The sequence below is a fragment of the Theropithecus gelada genome, chromosome 19 (genome assembly GCF_003255815.1).
Source record: "Theropithecus gelada isolate Dixy chromosome 19, Tgel_1.0, whole genome shotgun sequence".
Lineage (NCBI taxonomy): Eukaryota > Metazoa > Chordata > Mammalia > Primates > Cercopithecidae > Theropithecus > Theropithecus gelada.
Window position 1 is genome coordinate 33,010,574 of NC_037687.1, and position 23,768 is coordinate 33,034,341.

Sequence of the window (23,768 nt, forward strand, 5' to 3'; positions counted from 1 at the left end):
GGGTGGGGGGGCGGGGGTTGCAAAACCACCCCTAGTTCCCATGATCCATTGGGAGGGTTGACAGCACTCAGCACTGTAGCAAAAGGAGACAGAGAAATGAGCAAAGGAAAATGTATCTATGTGTGGAGCAGTGGTTCTCAAATTTTAATGTGTATCAGCCTCACCTGGGGGGTGGTTATTCTTTATTTTGTTTTTGAGACAGGGTCTCACTCTGTTGCCCAGGCTGGAGTGCAGTGATGTGATCTCCACTCGCTGCAACCACTGCCTCCTTGGCTCAAGCAATCCTCCCACCACAGTCCCCAAGTGTCTGGGACCACAGGTATGTGCCACCACACCCAATTAATAACCACTCAGTCATGGGCATTCAGTTACATACGAGTAGATGTCTTAGCATAATGCCTGGTACTTAAACCTTCCATATTGTATGTCTAAGATATAAAGATCTGTCTGTAAGTAGATCAATTAAATTAGCTAGGAAACTAGATGATGCCTAAAGGACAATATTCTTTCAAGCTGGAGCTGCTCCAGACCATCTGGTCAGAAATAAGCATGAATACAGAACGACAACACATCCCTGGTTTTGCATGAAAGAATTTGCACAGAGCCTGAGAAAATAGGAGAAAGTTGAGAAAGAAATGGTTTGTAATACTCACTCCAGAATTTCCAAGTCCCTTTCAAGGATGTGACTGCTCACAGAAAGCCTTAGCTTATTTAACCTTTTACAGTGCTTTAGGCAAAATGAAGAAGCTTGGAGTTCTTCGTCCCCCGGAATATTAAGGTCAACTTCAAAGATATGACCCAGCATCTTCTTCGCCAAGTCTTCCTCCTGGGACTCGTGTAGGCAGTGAAAAAGTTGTAGAACATGAAATTGGAGAGAGGCACTTTCAGCCTTACCTAACTCTTCTCCCCACTTTAATAATTCCTCCATTACCCTGGGAGACATTTTACAATGCAACGCATCTTCCAGTTCTCTTGCTAGGTTTTTTTTTAAAAGACCGAAGAAGAACAGAACCACTGGAGTCCAGTAGGCTTCTTTGTTAAGCAAGACATCTCGCAGTAATATCTTCATCTCTTGTGGCTTCGTGGAATGGGGAAGGAGTTCTCTAGGTTCCTCTAGCACGAAGGACATGGCTGCAAAAAACTCCTGGAAACTTAGGTGGGTGAAAGTAATGCAACCCCTACAGTCATTGCCTTTTTGAATAATATTGAACTTGTAGAGACAATCAATGAAAGGCACTTCCAGGCCCTCGAGCTCAGTGTCTTCTCTGTCAAACGTGAAGTTTATAGACCATAGCCCCTCCATGGCCAGATTGCAGAGGGCCCTCCATTGTCCTGGCCAGCTTTCATCTGCCAAATCCACCTCTGCTGTGGAGAACAAGTTGGAGAAAAAATAGGCATACAGACTGGTGGTGGTCTGTGTGATTGACTGGAGATCATAATACCTCACCTTCGACTGCTTCAGACAGGAACATACGGTCCAACACACCATGGGGGCACTGCAGGAATGAAAGAGATTTTCGTTTTTTCTTATCTGTTGCAGGATTTTCTCAACCTCCCTTGAGTCTTCAAAGTGTCTCATGAAATATACCCACAGGTCTTCCTCTGTGAACCCTGTAATTTGTACAAAGCAGGGATTCACTAAGGAGGGCTTAAGATCTATCACAAAACAGGTCTTGATCGTGATCAGTAAGGTAGCCAGGGGAACCAATTCTTTCTTCACCAAGCTGAGTAGGATTTTGGTCACCGGGAGCTCCTGGTACCAGTCTGTACATGGTGAGCCATCATTCAAGCTCTCAGAGCTTGGCTCAGATATGATTATTTCCTCAAAGCCATCAATAATAAACAGGAGCTTCTCTGGTTGAGACATGAACTCTTCAATGGGGGCATCGGAATCGGGCCAATCCAAAGAAATCAACTCAGCAAAGCTAGTTTCTTTCATGTACCTTATTTTATGGCAGCTGAGAAAGAACACATAGGAGAATCTTTCCTGAAAGAGAACTCCATTCACCCAGTGCAGCATAGCCTGCATTGCCAAGGTGGTCTTCCCAACCCCTGCCTTCCCTACCACGACTATCGTCTGAGCCTGGGTTCTAGTCCTCTTAGGATCCAGTAGGCGCTGCAGTTCCTCATGTTCACCCTCTGATGTATTACGGATATATACGTGGTCTTTAGGCCAATCGACGTTGTCCCATGTCTCCAAAAGTTTAGCCTTCATCTTCTCTCTGTATTTTCTTCTGTGGTCTAGAGATGGGGAAGGGGGGAGAACAACGGTAAAAGTAAGTTTCAGAATTAGGAATGATTCAATTACAAAGTTCCTACCCCAAAGACTTGAATAAGATAAACCCTGCCTTCCCAGGTTTTGCGGGAATGCAGTGGTAGAAAGTTACAAAAGGAGGCTGAGGCAGGAGAACGGCGTGAACCCGGGAGGCAGAGCTTGCCGTGAGCCGAGATCGTGCCACTGCACTCCAGCCTGGGTGACAGAGACTCTGTCTCAAAAGAAAAAAAAAATTGCAAAAGGTGAAGACAGTTAAATAATTTGATGGTATACACAAATGAAAAATACACAACAATGTAAGAGATCAAGAATACCTTTAGGAGAGGGCAGAGAAGGGATCATAGTGAGAAGTCTCTCACTAGAGGAAAATACACTGAGTCGAGAAGAATCATCAGAAGAGAAGTCAGTCTGAAGTCCTTTCAGACACGGTGGAAAGCCAAGGTGAATGCCTACCCAGAATTTTTTCTGCAAGCCCCTTGAGGGTGCCTACCCCGTTCTCTGATCAGCTCAGAATCCCAGAAACACCTTCTAGCCAATAGAGGGGGCCCCATGAGCCCTCCTCATTCACCAGCTATGAGATTGTATCTCACTTCCTCGAAACACTTGAGGGCAACAAGGGATTTGGACAGATGAGAGTCCCCCACTCACTGAAGACTGACCCAGCTCACTAGGGAACCGGTAACTGTAGAGCCTGCCAGTTTCCCAGGTCCCTGTGCCCATACAGCTTCAGCTGGTGAGGGCTTAGACTCTAGGCTGCCCTGAAGATCAAGGCTTTGTCTCTCCCATTCTTCCCATTCCTGGGTTTCTTCCCAAAATGACTACTGTGGGGTCAGTCACAGCAGAAGAGCCAGCATATCTAGAGAGGCTGGGGTGAGAAGGGATTGAGCCTAGCTGTTCTTAGAGGCCTTCTGGGGCCTGTTAAGTATCCTGAGACAGAAATGAGCATTCTAGAGTACAGTGACCAAGGTACGTGGTAGGAGGCTGGATCGTGAATATCTTTGCTTCGAAAACCAAGGAATGAGACACCCTAATTTTTTAAAGCTCCTGGTTTTGTAAAGAATAGATTATGATGCATCAGTGTAAGAAAGGAGGCAGGGAAAACAGGCAGAAAGCTGCTACTATCTTCATCTAAGTGAAAGTGGGCACCTGGTAGACTAGAATGTATTTGCAGAATATACCCCATAAGGATATATAACTATTACATATCTGTAAAAAAAATTAGGAATGAGTGGTAATCACCATTCTACTTTCTACTTCTATGAGTTTAAGTTTTTTAGATCCCATATATTAGTGAGATGGGGCAGTAATTGCCTTTTTGTGCCTGACTTATTTCATTTACCATAATATCCAGGTTCATCCATATAGTCACAAATGATACAATTTCCTTCTTTTTAAAGGCTGAATAGTATTCTATTACATCTATAGGCCTTATTTTCTTTATCCATTCATCTGTTAATGGATACCTAGGTTGATTTCATATCTTGGCTATTGTGAATAGTGCTGCAATGAACATGGGAGTGAAAATCTCTGACATACTGATTTCTTCTTGCCAAGTGAAATAAGCCAGACACAAAGACAAATGCCACTTGTATGTGGAATCTAAAAAAGTGAAACTCAGAAGTAGAGAGTATAACGGTGATTACCAGAGGCTGGGGAATGGGGTGGGGGAAGGAGAGAGGAAGAGGATAAATTTTGAGCAAAGGGTACAAAGTTTCAGGTAGACAAGAGGAATGAGTTCTGTGATGTATTGCATAGCAATGTAACTGTAGTTAATAACAATGTATTATATAGTTCAGCATTTCAGAAAGAATAGATTTTAAGTGTTCTTACCACAAAGAAAAAGTAAGTGTTGTGGATTGAGGAGGTTCGAGATGGCTGACTAGAGACATTGGGTGCCAGTTCTTAGAACCAAAATTACAAATAGGTAATTACAACCATGTGCGGTGGCTCATGCCTGTAATCCCAGCACTTTGGGAGGCCGAGGCAGGTGGATCACCTGAGGTCAGGAGTTCAAGACCAGCCTGACCAACGTGGTGAAACCCCATCTCTACTAAAAATACAGAAAGTAGCCAGGCGTGGTGGCGGGCGCCTGTAATCCCAGCTACTCAGGAGGCTGAGGCAGGAGAATCACTTGAGCCAGGGAGGTGGAGGTTGCAGCAAGCCAAGATCGTATCACTATACTCCAGCCTGGCCAATGGGGCAAGACTCTGTCTCAAAAACAAACAGAACAAATAGATAATCACAATTCAAATAGAGTATCAGGAGAGAATACTCGAGCCCAACAGTGAACTCATAGGAAGAAGCTGGGGCACAGAAAAAGGAAGAGAGGCCAACTTGGCCAGCAGAGATCAGCTAGGATAGGCTTGCCTTGCCCAGCTGCACCCAACTTCACTACCACCCCTCCATGACTGATCATGAAGCCCGAGCCACTATGCATTCCACAGATCAGCCCATCGCCTGATGCACAAGAAAGTTTCTCCTGGTGAACAAAGATCAAGCATAAAAGCTACTGCAACTGCTGCAGCTGGCTCTAACCTGCAAGTGTCATCTACTGGACTAGATGTCAAACTACACAACACAATATGAAAGCTGCTGACACAAGTAAACAGTGCTTGGGAACCAGATAAGCTTCAAGACCTCACCAACCTGGCTCCACAGGAGACCAAGAGCCTACACACACACCTAGTAAACCACTACTAAAACCACATTTAGAAAGCCACTGCATTGGCCGGGCGCGGTGGCTCAACCCTGTAATCCCAGCACTTTGGGAGGCCGAGGCGGGTGGATCACGAGGTCAGGAGATCGAGACCATCCTGGCTAACATGGTGAAAACCCGTCTCTACTAAAAATACAAAAAACTAGCCGGGCGTGGTGGCGGGCGCCTGTAGTCCCAGCTACTCGGGAGGCTGAGGCGGGAGAATGGCGTAAACCCGGGAGGCGGAGCTTGCAGTGAGCCGAGATCGCGCCACTGCACTCCAGCCTGGGTGACACAGCGAGACTCCGTCTCAAAAAAAAAAAAAAAAAAAAAAAAGAAAGCCACTGCACTAATACTGTCTATAACCAAGGAATTCATACAGAGTCTTTGTCAATGAAAGCACTCAGAAAAGCCAAATGACCCTACTAAACATACATTATAGTCATATCCTCGAGGGAAAAAAATAGTCCCATCTAAACAGTAAATGCAAAAATAAGAAGTGATAGTTTCTTCACATAAGAAACTAGTGTACAATTCTTGGCATATGAAAAAACTCAGGGTGTTATGACACCCCCAAAGGATTGTACTAACTCTCTAGCAATGGATCCTAACCAATGGACCCTAACCAAAATGAAAATGTAAAAAATGCCAGATAAATAATTTAAAATATTTTAAAGAAGCTCAGTGAGATCCAAGATAAATCATAAAATCTGTTCAAAGAAATCAGAAAATAAATTCAGGATATGAATGAGAAATTCACCAAAGAGATTTGAGAGAAAAATAAAACAAAACTTCTGGAAGTGAAAATTCATTGAAGTTACAAAATATAGCTGAAAATTTCAACAACAGATTAGACAAAGAAGCAGAAAGAATCTCAGAACTTGAAGGACTTTCAAATTAATTTAGTCAGACAAAAATAAACAAGATTTAAAAAAATGAACAAAGCCTTCGAAAGGTATGGGACTACATACAATGTCTGAACCTATGAATCATAGGTATTCCTGAGGGAGAAGAAAAAGCAAAAAGTTTTAAAAACCTGTTGTGGTAATAATTGAGAAAAACTTCCCTACTCTGGCAAGAGATCTAGGCATCCTGATATAAGAGGCTTAATGAACTTCAAAAAAATGCATTGCAAGTAGGTCCTCACTATGATATTTATTCATCAGACTAAGTTTAATGTGAAGGAAAAAACTTCCTAAAATCAATAAAAGAATCTAGTCACCTATGAAGCAAATCCCATCAGACTAACAGCAGACTTCTCAGCAGAAAACTTACAAGCTAGAAGGAATTGGAATTCTATTTTCAAAGGTGTTTTGTTTAAAGAAATAAAAACTGTTAACCCCAAGTTATTGTATCCTTCTACAATAAGCTTTATAAATGAATAAAGTCTTTCTCAGACAAGCAAACAGTGAGGGAATTTGTCACCACTAGACTTGTACTACAGGAAATAATGGAAGGAGTTCTAAACATGGAAATAAAAGGTTGATACTTGCCATCATAAAAACACACAAAAGTATGGAATACACCAGTCTTATAAAGCAATTACACAAAGGAGAAAGAAATCAAATGATAACATGACAGAATTCCATCAAATCACAAAGAAAAGGAACAACAACAAAAATCTGCAAAGCAACTAGAAATCAACATTGTAACTGGAAAAAAAGGTCATATATCAATATTAACCTTCAACATACATGGATTAAATGCTCTTCTTAAAAGATATAAATTGGAAGAATAGATTTTAAAACATAAGCCAAATATATGTTGCTTTTAAAAAAACTCATCTTACTTCACTATAGACTGAAGGTAAAAGGTTAGAAAAAGATTCCACTTTTCCCCCTTTGCTTCACAAAAAGCAAACTGGAGTAGCTATACTTATATTAATTGAAAGAGACTTTCAACCAGCAATAGCTTAAGAAAAGGCAAAGAAGGTTATTATATAATGATAAAAGGATCAATTCAAGAAGATATAACAATCCTAAATATATATAAATCCGTATCAGAGTACCTAGATTCATAAAACAAATACTAGACCTAAAGACAGCAAAACAACAATAATAGTGGGAGACTTTGTCACCCCACTAACAGCACTAGACAGATCAAGACAGAAAATAAACAAAGGAAGTCTGAATTTAAATTGGACTTTAGACCAAATGAACCTAACACACATTTACAGAACCTTCTACTCAACAACTGCAGAATATACATTCTTTTCATCAGTTCATGGAACATTCCTTGAAATAGACCATATGTTAGGCTACAAAACAGGGCTCAATAAATTTTTTAAAAATTGAAATTGTATCAAGTATCTTCTCAGACTACAGTGAAATAAAACTAGAAATCAATCTCAAGACAAACTCCCAAAACTATGCAAATGCATGGAAATTAAACAACTGCTCCTAAACAATCTTTAGGTCAATGACAAAATTAAGACAGAAATTAAGTTTTTTGAAACTAAAATGGAGACACATCAAAACCTCTGATACAGCGAAATCAGTTTTAAGAAGTTTATAACATTAAATGCTTACATTAAAAAAAAAATACAAATGAACAACCTAACAATGCAACTCAAAGAAAAAAGAGTAAGAACAAATCAAACCCAAAGCTAGAAGAAAAATAACAAATCAGAGCAGAAATAGAGACCAAAATAACAATACAGAGGATCAATAGAACCAAAGGTTGGTTACTTTAAAAGGTAAACAAGATTGATAGATGGCTAGCTATACTAACTAATGAATGAAGAGAAGATTAAACAAACTCAATCAGAAATGAAGAAGGAAACATTACAACTGATACCACAGAAACAAAGATCAGAGACTACTATGGACAACTCTATACTCAAACTAAAAAACGAAGAAGGAATAAATTTCTGGGAACATACAACCTACCAAGATTGAATCAATATAAATCCTGAACAGATCAAAAACAAGGAGTGAGTGAATCAGTAATTTTTAAAATAATTAACAAAAAAAATCCCAGTACCAGATGTATTTTACAACCAAATTGTACAAGACACACAAAAAAGAACCAGTACCAATCCTACTGAAACTGTTGCAGAAAAAAATGTTGAAGAGGAGGGAGTACCCGCTAACTCCTTTTATGAAGCCAGTATCATCCTGATACCAAAGCTCAACAAGGACACAAAAAGACAATTACAGACCACTATCCCTGATGAACGTAAGTGTAAAAATCTTCAACAATACCAGAAAACTGAATCCAACAATATATAAAAAAGATAATACACCATGACCAAGTAGGTTTTAATCCAGGAATACAAGGACGGTTCAACACTTACAAATCAATAAATGTGATTCACCACATAAACAGAATTAAAAACAAAACCATATGATCATCTCCATAGATGCATAGAAGCATTTGGTAAGATTCAGCATCCCTTCATTAAAAACCCTCAACAAACTAAGCTTCAAAAGGAACATATGTCAAATTAATAAAAGCCATATATGACAAACCCACAACCCACATTATACTGAATGGGAAAAAGTTGAAAACAGTCTCCCCAAGAACTGAAACAAGACAAGGATGCCGACTTTCGCCACTCCTATTCAATACAGTACTGACAGTCATAGTCAGAGCAATCAGGCAAGAGAAAGAAATAAAAGGTATCTAAATTGGAAAGGAAGAAGCCAAATTATCTGTTGATAATATGATCTTTTATCTAGAAAATGCTAAAAACTCCTTCGAACGACTCCTAGATTTGATAAATGAATTCATAAAGTTTTAGTATTAAAACAAATCAATGTAGAAATATCAGTAGCCTTTCTAAATACCATAACGACCAAGCTGAGGACCAAATTAAGAAGGCAATCCATTTACAATAGCGTAAAAAACAAAACAAAACAAAACAAAAAAAACACCTAGGAATGTTCAACCAAAGAAGTGAAAGATCTCCACAAGGAAAACTACAAAAAACTTAAGAGATTATAGATGACACAAGTAATGTTCATGGATCACAAGAATAAATGTCATTGAGATGACCATACTTTCCAATATATTGATTCAATGCAATTCCTATCAAACTCCCAGTGACATGTTTCACAGAATTAGAGAAAACAATCCTAAAATTCTTATGGAACCAAGAAAGAGCCCTAATAGCCAAAACAATCAGAAGCAAAAAGGACAAATCTGTATGCATCACATTACCTGACTTCAAATTATACTACCAGGATATAGTAAACAAAACAGCATGGTACTAGTACAAAAATAAACATATAGATCAATGTAACAGAATAGAGAGACCAGAAATAAAGCTATATATCTACAGCTAGCTGATCTTCCACAAAGTCAATAAAAACATACACTGGGGAAAGGGCAGTCTGTTCAATAAATGGTGCTGGGAAAGCTGGCTAGCCACATGCAGGAGAATAAAACTGGACCCTGTCTCTCACCATATCCAAAAGCTAACTCAAGACGGAATAAAGATTTAAATGTAAGACCCTGTAAAAATCCTAGAAGAAAATCTAAGGAAAACTTTTCTGGACATTGGCCTTGGCAAAGAATTCATGACTAAGACCTCAAAAGCAAATGCAAGAAAAACAAAAATAAACCAATGTGATTTAATTAAAAAGTGTCTACACAGCAGAAGAAGTAATGAAGTGAACAGATATCCTGCAGGATAGAAGAAAATATTTGCAAAGTACACATTCAAAGGGCTAATATCCAGAACCTACAAGGAACTCAGTTTAAACAAAATAATCCCATTAAAAAATAGAGAAAGAACATGAGCAGACATTTTTAAAGAGAAAACATACAAATAGTCAAGAAGCATTAAAAAAATACTCATTACCACTAGGCAGAGAAATGCAAATTAAAGCCTCTGTCAAAAAACCCAAATGTTCGCAAAGATTCAGAGAAAATAGAACACTTGTACACTGTTGGTATGAAAGTAAATTAGTACAAAAATCTATGAAAATATTAGATTTCTCAAAGAACTAAAAATAGAACTACCATTTGATCTAGCAATCTCACTACTGGGTATCTACTCTAAGAAAAAAAAAAAAATCAAAGATACCTGCACTCCTGTGCTTATTGCAGCAATATTCACAATAGCAAAGATATGGAATCAGCCTAAGTGTCTACTAATGGATGGTTGGATAAATGTGGTGTGTGTATACACATGAAGAGTATTCATAAAAAATAATGTATTTTTCAGCAATATGGATAGAAGCGGAGGCCATTATCTTAAGTGAAGTAAGTCCGACACAGGATAACAAATACCACATGTTCTCACTTATAAGTCAGAGCTAAATAATGTGTACACATGTACATATACAATGGAATAGACATTGGACCCCAGAAGGGTGGGAAGGTAGGAGGGAATTGAGGGATGAAAAATTCCTTTAATAGGTACAATGCAGACGATTCAGGTGATGGCTCCACCAAAAGCTCAGACTTTACCACTACACGATATATCCATGTAACAAAATGGAATGCAAAGTATGTATTGAGTCAAGATGATATTTCTATTAATTTGGCAAATATTTGAAAGAATTTTTATTGATAGTTGGAAGGAAAAAGACACCCACAATATCACAGTGGATGACATTTTTTTACAGCCTTTTAGTGGATCAATTTGACTATAAACTTTAGATTATATATATCTTTTTGTCTAGGAGTCCTACTTTAAGACTGTCTTCTACAGAAATATTTATGGATATGCACAATATGATATGGACATTTATCAAAGTATTGCTTAAAGTTTTTAAAAAAGCCTGGAAGCCTAGATTTCTGTCAACAGGAAAAGGTTAAATATAAACCATGACGTATCCATACAAAGGTATATGGCAAAAGAATAATTACTCGATGTGATCCCAGAAAAATGATTAAGGATCTGGAGAAGAGGAACTTATCCTGGATTATCTGGTGGAGGTGGGGTGGCTAATACAATTGCACGATATCCTCCTAATGTAGGAGCAGAGGGAGATGAGGCACAGACACCCAGAGGAAAAGACATAGCAGGTGGCAATGAGGCCACAGAGGTGGAGATGAGAGTCATGAGGCCACAACCCAAGAAATACCGGCAGCCACCATAGCTGGAAGAGACCAGAACAGATCTTCCCCCTAGAGCCTTTCTACCAACACCTTGATTTCAGTTATTTGATGTATTAGTCTGTTCTCACATTGCTAATAAAGACATACCCAAGACTGGGTAATTTATAAAGGAAAACAAGTTTGATGGACTCACAGTTCCACATGGCTGGGGAGGCCTCACAATCATGGCGGAAGGTGAAGCGGGAGCAAAGACACGACTTACATGCTGGGAGGTGAGAGGGCACGTGCAGGGGAATGCCCCTTTATAAAACCATCAGGTCTCTGGAGACTTATTCACTATCATGAGAACAGCAAAGGAAAGACCCACCCCATGAATCAGTTACCTCCCATCAGGCCCCTCCCATGACACATGGGAATTACAGGAGCTACAATTCAAGATGAGATTTGGGTGGGGACACAGCCAAACCATATCATTTGGCCTCTCAAAGAGCTGTTTTGTTGGTTTTTGTTGTTTTTTTTGTTTTTGGTTTTTGTTTGTTTGTTTGTTTTTGTTTTTTTGAGATGGAGTCTTGTTCTGTCACCAGGCTGGAGTGTGGTGGCACGATCTCAGCTCGCTGCAAGCTCCGCCTCCCAGGTTGAAGCAATTCTCCTGCCTCAGCCTCCCGAGTAGCTGGGGCTACAGGTACATGCCACCAAGCCCAGCTAATTTTTGTATTTTTAGTAGAGATGGGGTTTCACCATGTTGGCCAGGATGGTCTCCATCTCTTGACCTCGTGATCTGCCTGCCTCAGCCTCCCAAAGTGCTGGGATTACAGGCGTGAGCCATCGTGCCCAGATTTGTTTTAAGCTATCCAGTTTGTCATACAATTGGTTAACAGTGGCCCTAGGAAACTACTGCAGCACACAACCTCCATTGCAAGACTCAGCATCAATTTATAGGCCCAGGATACTGAATGCTAATGCTGTCACACACAGGAGAAATGATGTTATGGGAGGATAGAAGGAAAGAGAGATACCTACCATGACAAGAAGTCAGTAGATAACTGATTGGAAAACTAAGAAATAGCAGGAAATATGAATCATTTAGGACCATAGAAACAAATATCAGAAGTAGCCCCCAAGAGTAGAGCAGACCTCAAGAGCTGGCCTGGAGGATTGATGGTTTGCATTACAAGTTCTGTTTCTGTGACTCTTTGGGGCTTGCATACATGCACAGGTATTTCTTTGATAAAACTAAACTGAGTACTAGAATGTGTGTTTTACTTTCTCAGTGTGAAAATCTCCATAGGGCCACTGACACAAAAACTACAGATGCCTATTAATTCCCCTGTTAATAGGTAACCTCAATACCTCAATATCAGTTATTTAACAAAAGCACAAAGTCCAGAAGCAGACACCAGTGTGTGAGAACCTGCAGGAAAAGCAGATAATCCAGTTTATAGTAACCTATTTTTCTGTAGGAGATTGGTCAGGGTGGTGGGAGAAATTGTAGGAAAAACGCAAACCTTGGAAGGCAGTGGGGTGCGGGGGGGTTGCAAAGCTTCAGCTAAAAATGAGTTGAAGGCAGTGGTTCTTACCCCGGGGCAAAGGGTAAGAAGTAGGTACAAAAGAATGCAGGGGAGTTTATCTTAATAGCTTGTTTATCATGTCTCCAGAAACACAGCCTTTCATCACCCATGTGCAGGGGTGGGGCATGACCATGTGAATTGCCCACAAGTGTGTTGACTCAAGGCCTTTGTCATTAAATCTGTTCTAAATAAATGCCGCAATGCCAGCTTGTCAGGGCCACAGCTGCTAACTCTTTACAGCACCCTCCTCCGTGTCTGGGCAGCCCAGTCCCCTAGCCTGCTCTTTTGCTGGATATCTGTGTCTGAGTGCATTTTTTCATCCATCATTCGGCCAGGGTCTGTGGATTAGACCCGGCATTTTTCAATAAATTGTACTGGAAGAAGTAGTTGGGAAGAGCTTTTAATTTCTTGCATACCATAAATTGAAGAAAATGTCAGTAGGAGGCAACTCTACTCTGGACCTAGTGAAACCAGTGCTCATCGAGCAACCTGTCCATTACCAACATAAAGTAGTGTACACACCTGCTTCTTCTAGCATCTCTGGTTCTTCTTGGTTTAGATCTTGGCATCCCTGGACCTGTACATTCCCTGAAATAAACAGTGATGATGAGATATGAAAATACCCCAGACTGAAAATGGGCCACAATGATAAAGGCTCTCAGTAGAACCAACTCTATGGCAAACTTGAGAGTGAAGAGACTGGAGGAATCGGAACGCACAGTTTATATTTAAGAGATGGAGTCTCGCTCTGTCACCCACGCTAGAGTGCAGTGGTACCATCTTGGCTCACTGCAACCTTTGCCTCCCAAGTTCAAGAGATTCTCCTGCCTCAGCCTCCTGAGTAGCTGGGATTACAGGCATACACCACCAGGCCCGGCTGATTTTTGTATTTTTAGTAGAGATGGGGTTTCACCATGTTGGCCAGGCTGGTCTCGAACTCCTGACCTCAGGTGACCTGCCCGCCTTGGCCTCCCAAAGTGCTGGGATTATACACATGAGCCACTCTGCCCAGCCATAAGTTATTATTTAATAAATACTGGAAGAACTAGATGGAAAGAACTTAAAATATTTTTATGTACCATAAATTCAAGAAATTTCAGCGTAGGCAGCAAACGTGGACCAATGAAACGAGTGCTCCATCAAGCAACCTGTCAGTTATTGACAAAGTAAGGTACACACCTGTTTCTTCTTCTAGTTCCTCTGGTTCTTCTTGGTTTGGATCTTGGCATCCCTGGGTCTGCATGTTCCCTGAAATAAACGGTGACGATGAGATATGAAAGTACCCCAGACTGAAAATGGGCCAGCAGGAACAGAAGTCCCCAGTGGAACCAACTTTTTCTGTGGCCAATGGGATTGAAGTGACTGGAAGAATCAGAATGCCTAGTTTATATTTTTTATTTATTTTTTGAGACAGAGTCTCACTCTGTCGCCCAGGCTGGAGTGCAGTGGTGCAATCTCAGCTCACTGCAATCTCCACCTTCCGGGTTCAAGTGATTTTCCTGCCTCAGCCTCCCGAGTAGCTGAGATTACAGGCACCCACCAGGCCTGGCTAATTTTTGTGTTTTTAGTAGAGATGGGGTTTCACCATGTTGGCCAGGCTGGTCTCGAACTCTTCACCTCAAATGATCCGCCTGCCTCAGCCTCCCAAGGTGCTGGGATTACAGGCATGAGCCTTCTTGCCTGACTGTAAGTTATTATTTAATAAGAAATACTGGAAGAACTAGATGGAAAGAGTTTTTAATTTTTTTATGTACTATAAATTCAAGAAATTTCAGCGTAGGCAGCAAATGTGTACCAATGAAACGAGTACTCCATCAAGCAACCTGTTGATTACTGACATAAAGTAGTATATACACCTGTTTCTTCTTCTAGCTCCTCTGATTCTTCCCGGTTTGGATCTTGGCATCCCTGGGTCTGCACGTTCCCTGAAATCAACAGGGATGATGAGATATGAAAGTACCCCAGACTGAAAATGGGCCAGCAATAACAGAAGCCCCCAGTAGAACCAACTTTTTCTATGGCAAATGGGATTGAAGAGACTGGAGCAATCAGTATGCCCAGTTTACAGTAAGTTATTATTTAATAAGCAATACTGAAAGAATTAGTTGGAAAGTTTTTAATTTTTTATGCACTATAAACTCAAGAAATTTCAGAGTAGGCAGCGGATGTGGACCAGTGAAACGAGTACTCCATCAAGCAACCTGTCCGTGATCAACTTAAAGTAGTGTACACACCTGCTGCTGCTTCGAGCATCTCCACGTCTTCTTGGGTTGGACCTTGGAGCTCCTGGGTCTGCACATTCCCTGAAACAAACAGTGATGATGACATGTGAAAATAACCCAGACTGAAAATGGACCAGCAATAATGGAGGCTCTCAGTAGAACCAACTCCTTCTATGACAAACTGGAGGTTGAAGGTCTGATTCCTTCAGTTTTCTCAAGCTCCATTAGCCCAACTGAAGATGCAGTGTGCACTCGGGAAAGTCCACAGCACACGCTAAGCACATTCCTGCCTCAGGTCCTTGGCTCCAGCCCTCCCCGCTGCCTGGATCCCCAGACATCTGCTTAGTTCACTCTCAAGGCTCTACTCAAATCTCACTTCCACAATGGTGCCTGATAAGCCTGATTATGACTACCACCTATATCTTTAATCACATACCTTAGCCTCTCCCCATCTGCCTTATCCTCCACATTTGCACTTGTCACATTTCAACACACCATGTGATTTATGTATTATGTCTATTGCCTGTCTAGGGAGATGGCTAGTCTGTTCATGGATTCATCCCAAATGTGTAGAACAGTACCCCACACAGAGAAGCCGCTCTAATATCTTTGGAATAAAATACCATAGGAATAAAAGCACCAAGAATTGGGTTCAAACCAAGTCCCTCAATTTGCTGCACCATCACCACTCTGAATGTCCCCCTTCCTCGTGAGCTAGAAGACTTCGTCTATGACTCAGTGGCCAAACTCATTTTACTGTGTAGTACATAGTTGCTATGGGCCAATACCTTATAAGGGATTTGCATCTAAAGAGACATGGCTCTAATATTTACAACTCCACTGACTGTCACTGTTTACATGGCTTGTTCTGGTTAGCAAGCTGAGTCCTGTACTTCCTCCAGATGTTCCATGTTCCTTTAGAGAACAAGAATCCATCCTTCTCTAACCATGGTCGCCTAGGTCAAAGAATCCCAGCTCTCTGAAGCTCTACAAACCCTACCTATGGAGTCTGAGTCCTATGTCCATATATTCAAGCTGAAATCTGTCCTGAGTTCTAAACCTCCTAGAAGCAGGGAACCCAAGTAGGAACCTTTTGCTAGGCATAACCCAAGCAGAAGAAAAGTAGACGATTTTCCCCCGTTGCTGGCTCTGGTTTATCCAAAAGCCAACTGTCTGACACGTGGCATTCCTCTGTTGCAAACGAATCCAACGCTGTGAGCCTTCCAGGTGATAGCTTTACTGTCAAGGATCAGGCATCACCATCTGGGTCTTAATAGATGAAGACTCTAGATTTAGCGGGGACCACCTGTCATAAGAGCCACGCTGTTCTAGATGAACAGCCTAGCAGGACCAGTACATGGCTTCAAAGAGAAAACAAAGGTTAAAAATTAGTAAGTTTTTGCTTATTCTCCCTAATGCTTAGGGAACTTTGCAAGGACATGAAGAAATAGCAAAGAGCAGGTGTATGGACGTTCCACTGGTCCCTCACCAGGCCTAGGTATTCCTCCATTCTCTGGTGAGGCGCACTTATCTGAGTATGTTTTAAATGCCAGAGGAGCATGTTTTTAGATCACCAGCCTATTCTTCCTACACCCAGCATTACTCCCCCAGGCCCCATCGATTTACTTAGTAGGGTCTTTATCCTAATCCTAGCCACCCCTGAATGGAGGGAAGCACGGGTGGTTTACACATAAATATGCACTTAAGTCAGTGTGGTCCCTGTTCCCATTGCATGTGTTAAACCTCACTGCCAATGTGGAGGATGGTGGGGGAAAGTTTGGCCTTGTCTTCAAGGTTGCCCCCAAAAAATGCTTTAGTGGGAAGTGATTCCTACATAATTAAAAATGCAATGCAGGAAGAATATAGAGTACTTTTAAACGTTTAAATGTTTATGTATATAACGAAATAACTTTGAAAAGTATGAATTCTACCCAGGCATGGCCAGATGATTTTTGACAAAGTTGCAGAAGCAATTCAATAGAGAAAGTTCTTTTCAACAAACGGTGCTGGAGCCAGTGGATATCTATACATGGAAAAAATAAAGAAAAGAAAAGGGATGGCAACCTAAACTTTACACCTTATTCAGGAGAAAAAAAAAAAAAAAAAAACCAACCCAAAGGAGAGAATAGATTTAAGTATAAAAGGTAAAAACCAGCCCAGCACGTTGGCTCACACCTGTACTCCCAGCACTTTGAGAGACTGAGGCAGGCAGATCATGAGGTCAGGAGTTTGGGACCAACCTCACCAGCGTGCGGAAACCCCGTCTCTAATAAAAATAGAAAAATTAGCTGGGCATGGTGGCAGGCGCTTGTAATCCCAGCTACGGGGGCTGAGGCAGGAGAATCACTTGAACCCTGGAGGCAGAAGTTGCAGTGAGCCAAGATCATGCCACTGCACTCTGGCCTGGGCTACAGAGCAAGACTCCATCTAGGAAAAAAAAAAAAAAAGTTAAAACTATGACACATTTGCCTTTGATTATTCTCTTTTGGCTATGAAATAAAGTCTAATTCCTTTCAAAATAATCCCAATTCTGACTTCCATTTGTACACCTATGGAAGCCAGTGTACAGGGCACTAAGAACCATCTGATCCACCAGTGGAAGAAATAGATTCTTCGACTGCAAATTTGCAGACCATATCCTTGGGTGGGGTGGAGGGTGTGTGTGTAGTGAGGTGACACTCTCCCAGCTCTGATACTGCTGGCGAGGCACCATGCTTAAACAATCACTCATAAACCACCAGGGCAAGTGACGCTATCAGATAAAAAACCACCCCAAAGATCAACTAACATGGGAGTTCCTTCTCCGTGCCCAATGCCTTCTAAGCATTTCACCCTAGAAATGTAGAGATTGGAACAGTGCACCCAGTTTAAGAAAGAATTGCAGCCCCATGGTAAGATCATTTGTCCAAGGTTACCGTTCGTCAGCTGGAACTAGCCTTTGAATCCAGGCATCCTGACTCTAGAACCTGAGCCCTTAAGCCAATAATCCCTAAAAGACAGTACATGGGTCCCTGTATACACATGTGTGTCCGCAAACTCACTCTCAAATGCATATCCCACAGCACTGGTCAAGTACAGAGATACTCAGATACTCATGGTACAGTTTCCTAGATGATGGGGCTAACGGGGCACTAAGAACCACAGGATCCACCTGCCGGGCTTTTATCATCCCCTGCGTGACTGGTGAGGTGGATGTGGCCCAGGGCTTTCTCCTGCTTGAGAGGTATCTTCCACATGACCCACGCCTTTAGAAGGCCAAGTAGGAACCAGACAAGGACCAGGGAAATGGGGCTTCTCTGATGTGCCCCGCCCGGCCCTGTAGCCTTCAGGCAGGAAGTTGATGCTGCCATTCAGAATCAGCAACAAGAAACAAAGGAGAAACGCTTGAGGGGAGGGACACCCCATCTACCCTGATGTGGTTATGAGGCATCGCTGGCCTCTATCCCAATATCTCACGTACCCCATAAATGGATACACCTACTATGTATCCAGAATTTTTAAAATGTAAGTTTAAATTTTAAAAAAATCAGTGACAAGAAACAGGATAAATGCTTGAGGTGATGGACACTCCATTTACCCCTGTGACTATTACCCAATGCATGCCAGTATCAAAATATCTCATATACCCCGTAAATATATATACCTGCTATGCATCCAGAATTTTTAAAATTTAAGTTTGAATTTAAAAAAAATCAGTGACAAGAAACAGGATAAATGCTTGAGGTGATGGACACTCCATTTACCCCTGTGACTATTACGCAATGCATGCCAGTATCAAAATATCTCATATACCCCATATATATACCTACTATGCATGCAGAATTTTTAAAATTTAAGTTTAAATTAAAAAAAAATTAGTGACAAGAAACAGGATAAATGTTTGAGGTGATGGACACTCCATTTACCCCTGGTGACTATTACCCAATGCATGCCAGTTTCAAAGTACCTCATATACCCCATAAATATATACACCTACTATGTATCCAAAAACTAAGTTTATATTTTTAAAACTCAGCAACAAGAAAGAAAGTTCTTCCTTTGAGAGCATTCTCTGTGCAAATTCCTCTCTCCAGGACTCTATAAAGAGAGATATTTGGTTGGAAACAGAATTTAAGAGTTCTAAATCTCTATTTCCAATCTCTGATATCCTTTCTTCAGGACTAAAACACCAAAAGCAATGGCAACAAAAGCCAAAATTGACAAATGGGATCTAATTGAACTAAAGAGCTTCTGCACAGCAAAAGAAACTGTCATCAGAGTGTACAGGCAATCTGCAGAATGGGAGAAAATTTTTGCAATCTATCCATGTGAGAAAGGGCTAATATCCAGAATCTACAAAGAAATTAAATTTACAAGAAAAACACAACCAACCCCATCGAAAAGTGGGAGAATTATATGAACAGATACTTCTCAAAAGACGACATTTATGCAGCCAACAGACATATGAAAAAAAGTTCATCATCACTGGTCATTAGAGAAATGCAAATCAAAACCACATTGAGATACCATCTCACGCCAGTTAGAATGGCAACCATTAAGTCAGGAAACAACAGATGCTGGAGAGGATGTGGAGAAATAGGAACGCTTTTACACTGTTGGTGGGAGTGTAAATTAGTTGAACCATTGTGGAAGACAGTGTAGTGATTCCTCAAGGATCTAGAACTAGAAATACCATTTGACCCAGCAATCCCATCACTGTGTATATACCCAAAGGATTATAAATCATTCTACTATAAAGACACATGCACACATATGTTTATTGTGGCACTGTTCACAATAGCAAAGACTTGGAACCAACCCAGATGCCCATCAACAATAGACTGGATTAAGAAAATGTGGCACATATACACCATGGAATACTATGCAGCCATAAAAAAGGATGAGTTCATGTCCTTTGTAGGGACATAGATGAAGCTGGAAATCATTCTCAGCAAACTAACACAAGAACAGAAAACCAAACACCATATGTTCTCACTCGTAAGTGGGAGCTAGACAGTGAGAACATATTGACACAGGGAGGGGAACATCACACACTGGGCCTGTCAGTGGGTGGGGGGCTAGGGGAGGGATAGAATTAGGAGAAATACCTAATGTACATGATGGGTTGATGGGTGCAGCAAACCACAATGGCATGTGTATACCTATATAACAAAACTGCACATTCTGCACATGTACCCCGGAACTTAAAGTATATTTTAAAAAAAAGAAATTAAGACAGTAAAAAAAAAAAAAAAATTCTAAATCGCATTCCCTAGTTTTCTGCTTTATATCTGCCTATTACAAACAAGAATATCTGAAGGCTTTAAAAATGAGAGGGACAGGGAAAAAGAGGGTGGAGTGGTGTTCTAGTTTCCATTCCATCCTCCTGCCCACCGGAAGATACACAAAGCCCGAACTTGTATGACTCAGAACGCCCAGTACCTGGGGTTCTGATATGAAAGACTCAGTGTTGCCCACTCTCCTTCCTTAGAACTCACTCATTTGGGGGTAGGAGAAGCTGTACATGGTCAAGCTCAGAGCCTTTGGAGACACGCTGCCTGGGCTCACGTCCCAGCTCTCCTGCTCCACCAGCTCTGTGACCTTGGAAAATGTACTTAAGCTGTCTGTGTCTCAGTTTCCTTCTCTGTAAGACACGAATAATAGGACCTCCTTCTTATAATATTAGTGAAGAGTCAGTACAAACGCATAGAGAGCATTAAGCTGGTTTATGGCCGGGCGCGGTGGCTCACGCCTGTAATCCCAGAATTTTGGGAGGCTGAGGCGGGCAGATCACCTGAGGTCAGGAGTTCGAGACCAGCCTGGTTTTCAAAACCCCGTCTCTACTAATACAAAAATTAGCCAGGCGTGGTGGTGAGTGCCTATAATCCCAGCTACTCAGGAGGCTGAGGCAGGGAGAATCCCTTGAATCCGGGAGGCAGAGGTTGCAGAGAGCCAAGATCGCACCATTGCACTCCAGCTTGGGTGACGAGCGAAACTCCATCTCAAAATCAATCAATCAATCAATCAATCAATGTCTGGTTTATAACAGGCACCAGGAAACATTATGAGTATTTTCAACAGATCTCATAGGCGGTCAGTTCTGCTATAAAGTGACATATACATTCTGAAAACTCACCACAGCAGATTCAACTGTGCACTAAAACCACACAACTTATGGGAAACAGAATCAGTGATTTTATATATTATATATGTTATTTTATATATATAATTTTAAGCAGAAGCTTAAACAGCATGGTTTTGCACTTGCTAATTAGAAAATACTTTATAACACAATAAACGGCCGGGAGCGGTGGCTCACGCCTGTAATCCCAGCACTTCGGCAGGCTGAGGCAGGCAGATCACAAGGTCAGGAGATCAAGACCATCCTGTCTAACACAGTAAAACTCCATCTCTACTAAAAATACAAAAAATTAGCCGGGCGTGGTGGCAGCGCCTGTGGTCCCAGCTACTCAGGAGGCTGAGGCAGGAGAATGGCGTGGGCCTGGGAGGCGGAGCTTGCAGTGAGCCGAGACCACACCACTGCACTCCAGCCTGGGCCACAGAGCGAGACTCTGTCTCAAAACAAACAAACAAAATAACACAATAAACTCTGCAGAATCCTACAACACCACAGTCGGCCCTGCAATACCACGGAAGATGTGGCATGAAATTTTACCTTGAGTAAAACATGAACTTTGTGAACATGGGAAGTGTTGCAGCTTGTGAGTTTTTGTGAAGTGGTGGAAGAACAATAATCTGTAGAATGGGCAGGGCCCGTACTGAGGAAGCGGGTAGATGTTTTAGGTGTATGCCTGTGCGCATTTTGTACAATCCTACGTGGCTCTGCTCAGCGGAGTGCAGGGTCAGTGGGTTGGGGGCTGGGGGTGTGTTTGTTGTGCTTTCTCAGTGTTTCTCTTAGGCAAAACCATGCGTGAGCTAACATGACATTTGTGCTGTGCTCAAGTTGTTCCCTAATACAACAATCACATTGGGACAAATTTGCATTTTTAAAAGAAGGCTGGGCTGGTCGCGGTGGCTCACACCTGTAATCCCAGCGCTTTGGAAGGCAGAGGCGAGCAGATGATGAGATCAGGAGATTGAGACCATCCTGGTTAACACGGTGAAACTCCGTCTCTACTAAAAATAGAAAAAATTAGCCGGGCATGATGGCTCATGCCTGTAGTCCCAGCTATTCGGGAGGCTGAGGCAGGAGAATCACTTCAACCTGGGAGGCAGAGGTTACAGTGAGCTGAGATCACACCACTGCACTCCAGCCTGGGCAACAGAGCAAGACTCAGTCTCAAATAAAAAAAAAAAAAAAAAAAAAAAAGGAAGACTTATAACAGAACTGAATGTACCTCTTCCAATTCCCTTTCTTGTCTTTGCTACTCCTTCCCAGGCTAGAGCACTAAATCTTTAAGCTTTCAGGCCTTTAAAGCTTACACCGTTGTAGATTATCAAGGAGGATTTGTAGGGGGAGACCAGCCACATAGAATGACCCCATGGAAACCCAGCGGCTACCTCCTTGCTCTCAGGAGTGCCAAGCAGTCCCCCGCCTTCCTTCTCGAGGCCTCTTACCTTTCATCTTGGCTCTAACTTCCTCACACAGTGAGGTCAGATTCATTGTCTGGAAGATGCCGAGGACCACTTTCCATGCCTGACCTTTTGGGAAGTGTTCGTCCAAAAGAAGGGACAGATTGAAGGGGTCGGCAGCTCTCAAATTGGCCCAGGGGATATGCGGGAAGTGCCCCTGGGGGGCCGACCAGAAGTCCATCAGCTGCCGGGGTTCCAGGCAAAGCTTGAATTCCTCTAGCTGATACTGATCCAGAGCCACCAGGTAAGGCAGAAGCCCTTGGTTGGTACCGCCATCGGCCCAGGTGGTTACAGAAAAGCTCATGTTGCCCGACACGTGCAATTTCTCACTTCAGCAATGTTCTCCTACGTCCACAGGACACTTGGGGCCTACAGAAAAGGAGGAGAGAGTTGAAATCATAAGCCATAAATATCACCTCCTCACTGTCTAGACTACACATTTGAGTATTTTCGCTTCACAGTACTTCCTGCTACTTGTGTTAGTACACTTTTTTGTTTTTTGAGATGGAGTCTCACTCTGTCCCCCAGGCTGGAGTGCAGTGGCGCAATCTCAGCTCACTGCAACCTCCGCCTCCTGGGTTCAAGCGATTCTCCTGCCTCAGCCTCCTGAGTAGCTGCACTACAGGTGCCCGCCACCACGCCCAGCTAATTTTTGTGTTTTCAGTAGAGATGGGGTTTCACCACATTGGCCACGGGTGGTCTCCTGACATCACATGATCCATGGACCTTGGCCTCCCAAAGTGTTGGGATTACAGGCGTGAGCCACTGCACTCAGCCTTGTACACTTATTTTTGTCTCTCTTCTGCAAGAACTCGGACTCCATTTAGACAGAGACCTTGCCTTACTCTTGGGTGTAACACCAGAGTGTTCTATGCTCTGCCTACAACAGGGGCCTGGCATCTAGGAGGAACTCGGCCATAAAGGATACGGAGCATTGACTCTACACCATGCATTATGACCTTTGTTTTATTCTGTCAACAACCAGAGGAATAGGATGGTTATTATCTCTATTTTATAAAAGTGACAATGGGGGTGGGGGTCTAGGGGAGGGATAGCATTAGGAGAAATACCTAATATAGATGATGGGTTGATGGGTGCAGCAAACCACCATGGCACATGTATACCTATATAACAAATCTGTACGTTCTGCATATATATCCCAAAACTTAAAGTATAATAAAAATAAATTTTAAAAGTGACAATAAAATGACATCTTTAATTGCTATTTTTTAAAACCTGCCAGCCTAGACTGTATGGCCATGAAAATGTCCTTCACATAGGGAGACTAAATAAAGATGTTTCCAGTCAACAGGTGAGGATTTGCTGCCAGCAGATATGCATATCACACAAAAATACCTAAGAAGCAGTTTATCAGAGGAAAGGATGGAAGTGTGTCAAGAGACAGAGCCACAGAAATGGTCAGTATG

The 23,768-nt window shown here is 41.9% G+C and overlaps 1 protein-coding gene across 1 annotated transcript in view; it reads right to left on the reverse strand.

Moving 5' to 3' along the window:
• The window catches only part of NLRP13 (NLR family pyrin domain containing 13), a 39,858-nt gene extending 17,194 nt beyond the window's left edge, over positions 1 to 22,664 (reverse strand). The window contains exons 1-5 of the mRNA XM_025368822.1: positions 22,327 to 22,664; positions 14,782 to 14,850; positions 13,727 to 13,795; positions 13,070 to 13,135; positions 654 to 2,241 (exon numbers count right to left, since the gene is read on the reverse strand). Coding sequence (XP_025224607.1) covers positions 654 to 2,241; positions 13,070 to 13,135; positions 13,727 to 13,795; positions 14,782 to 14,850; positions 22,327 to 22,645 — 2,111 coding nt within the window. The 5' untranslated portion in view covers positions 22,646 to 22,664. The remainder of the gene's footprint in view (positions 1 to 653; positions 2,242 to 13,069; positions 13,136 to 13,726; positions 13,796 to 14,781; positions 14,851 to 22,326) is intronic.
• Positions 22,665 to 23,768: the final 1,104 nt, after the last annotated feature.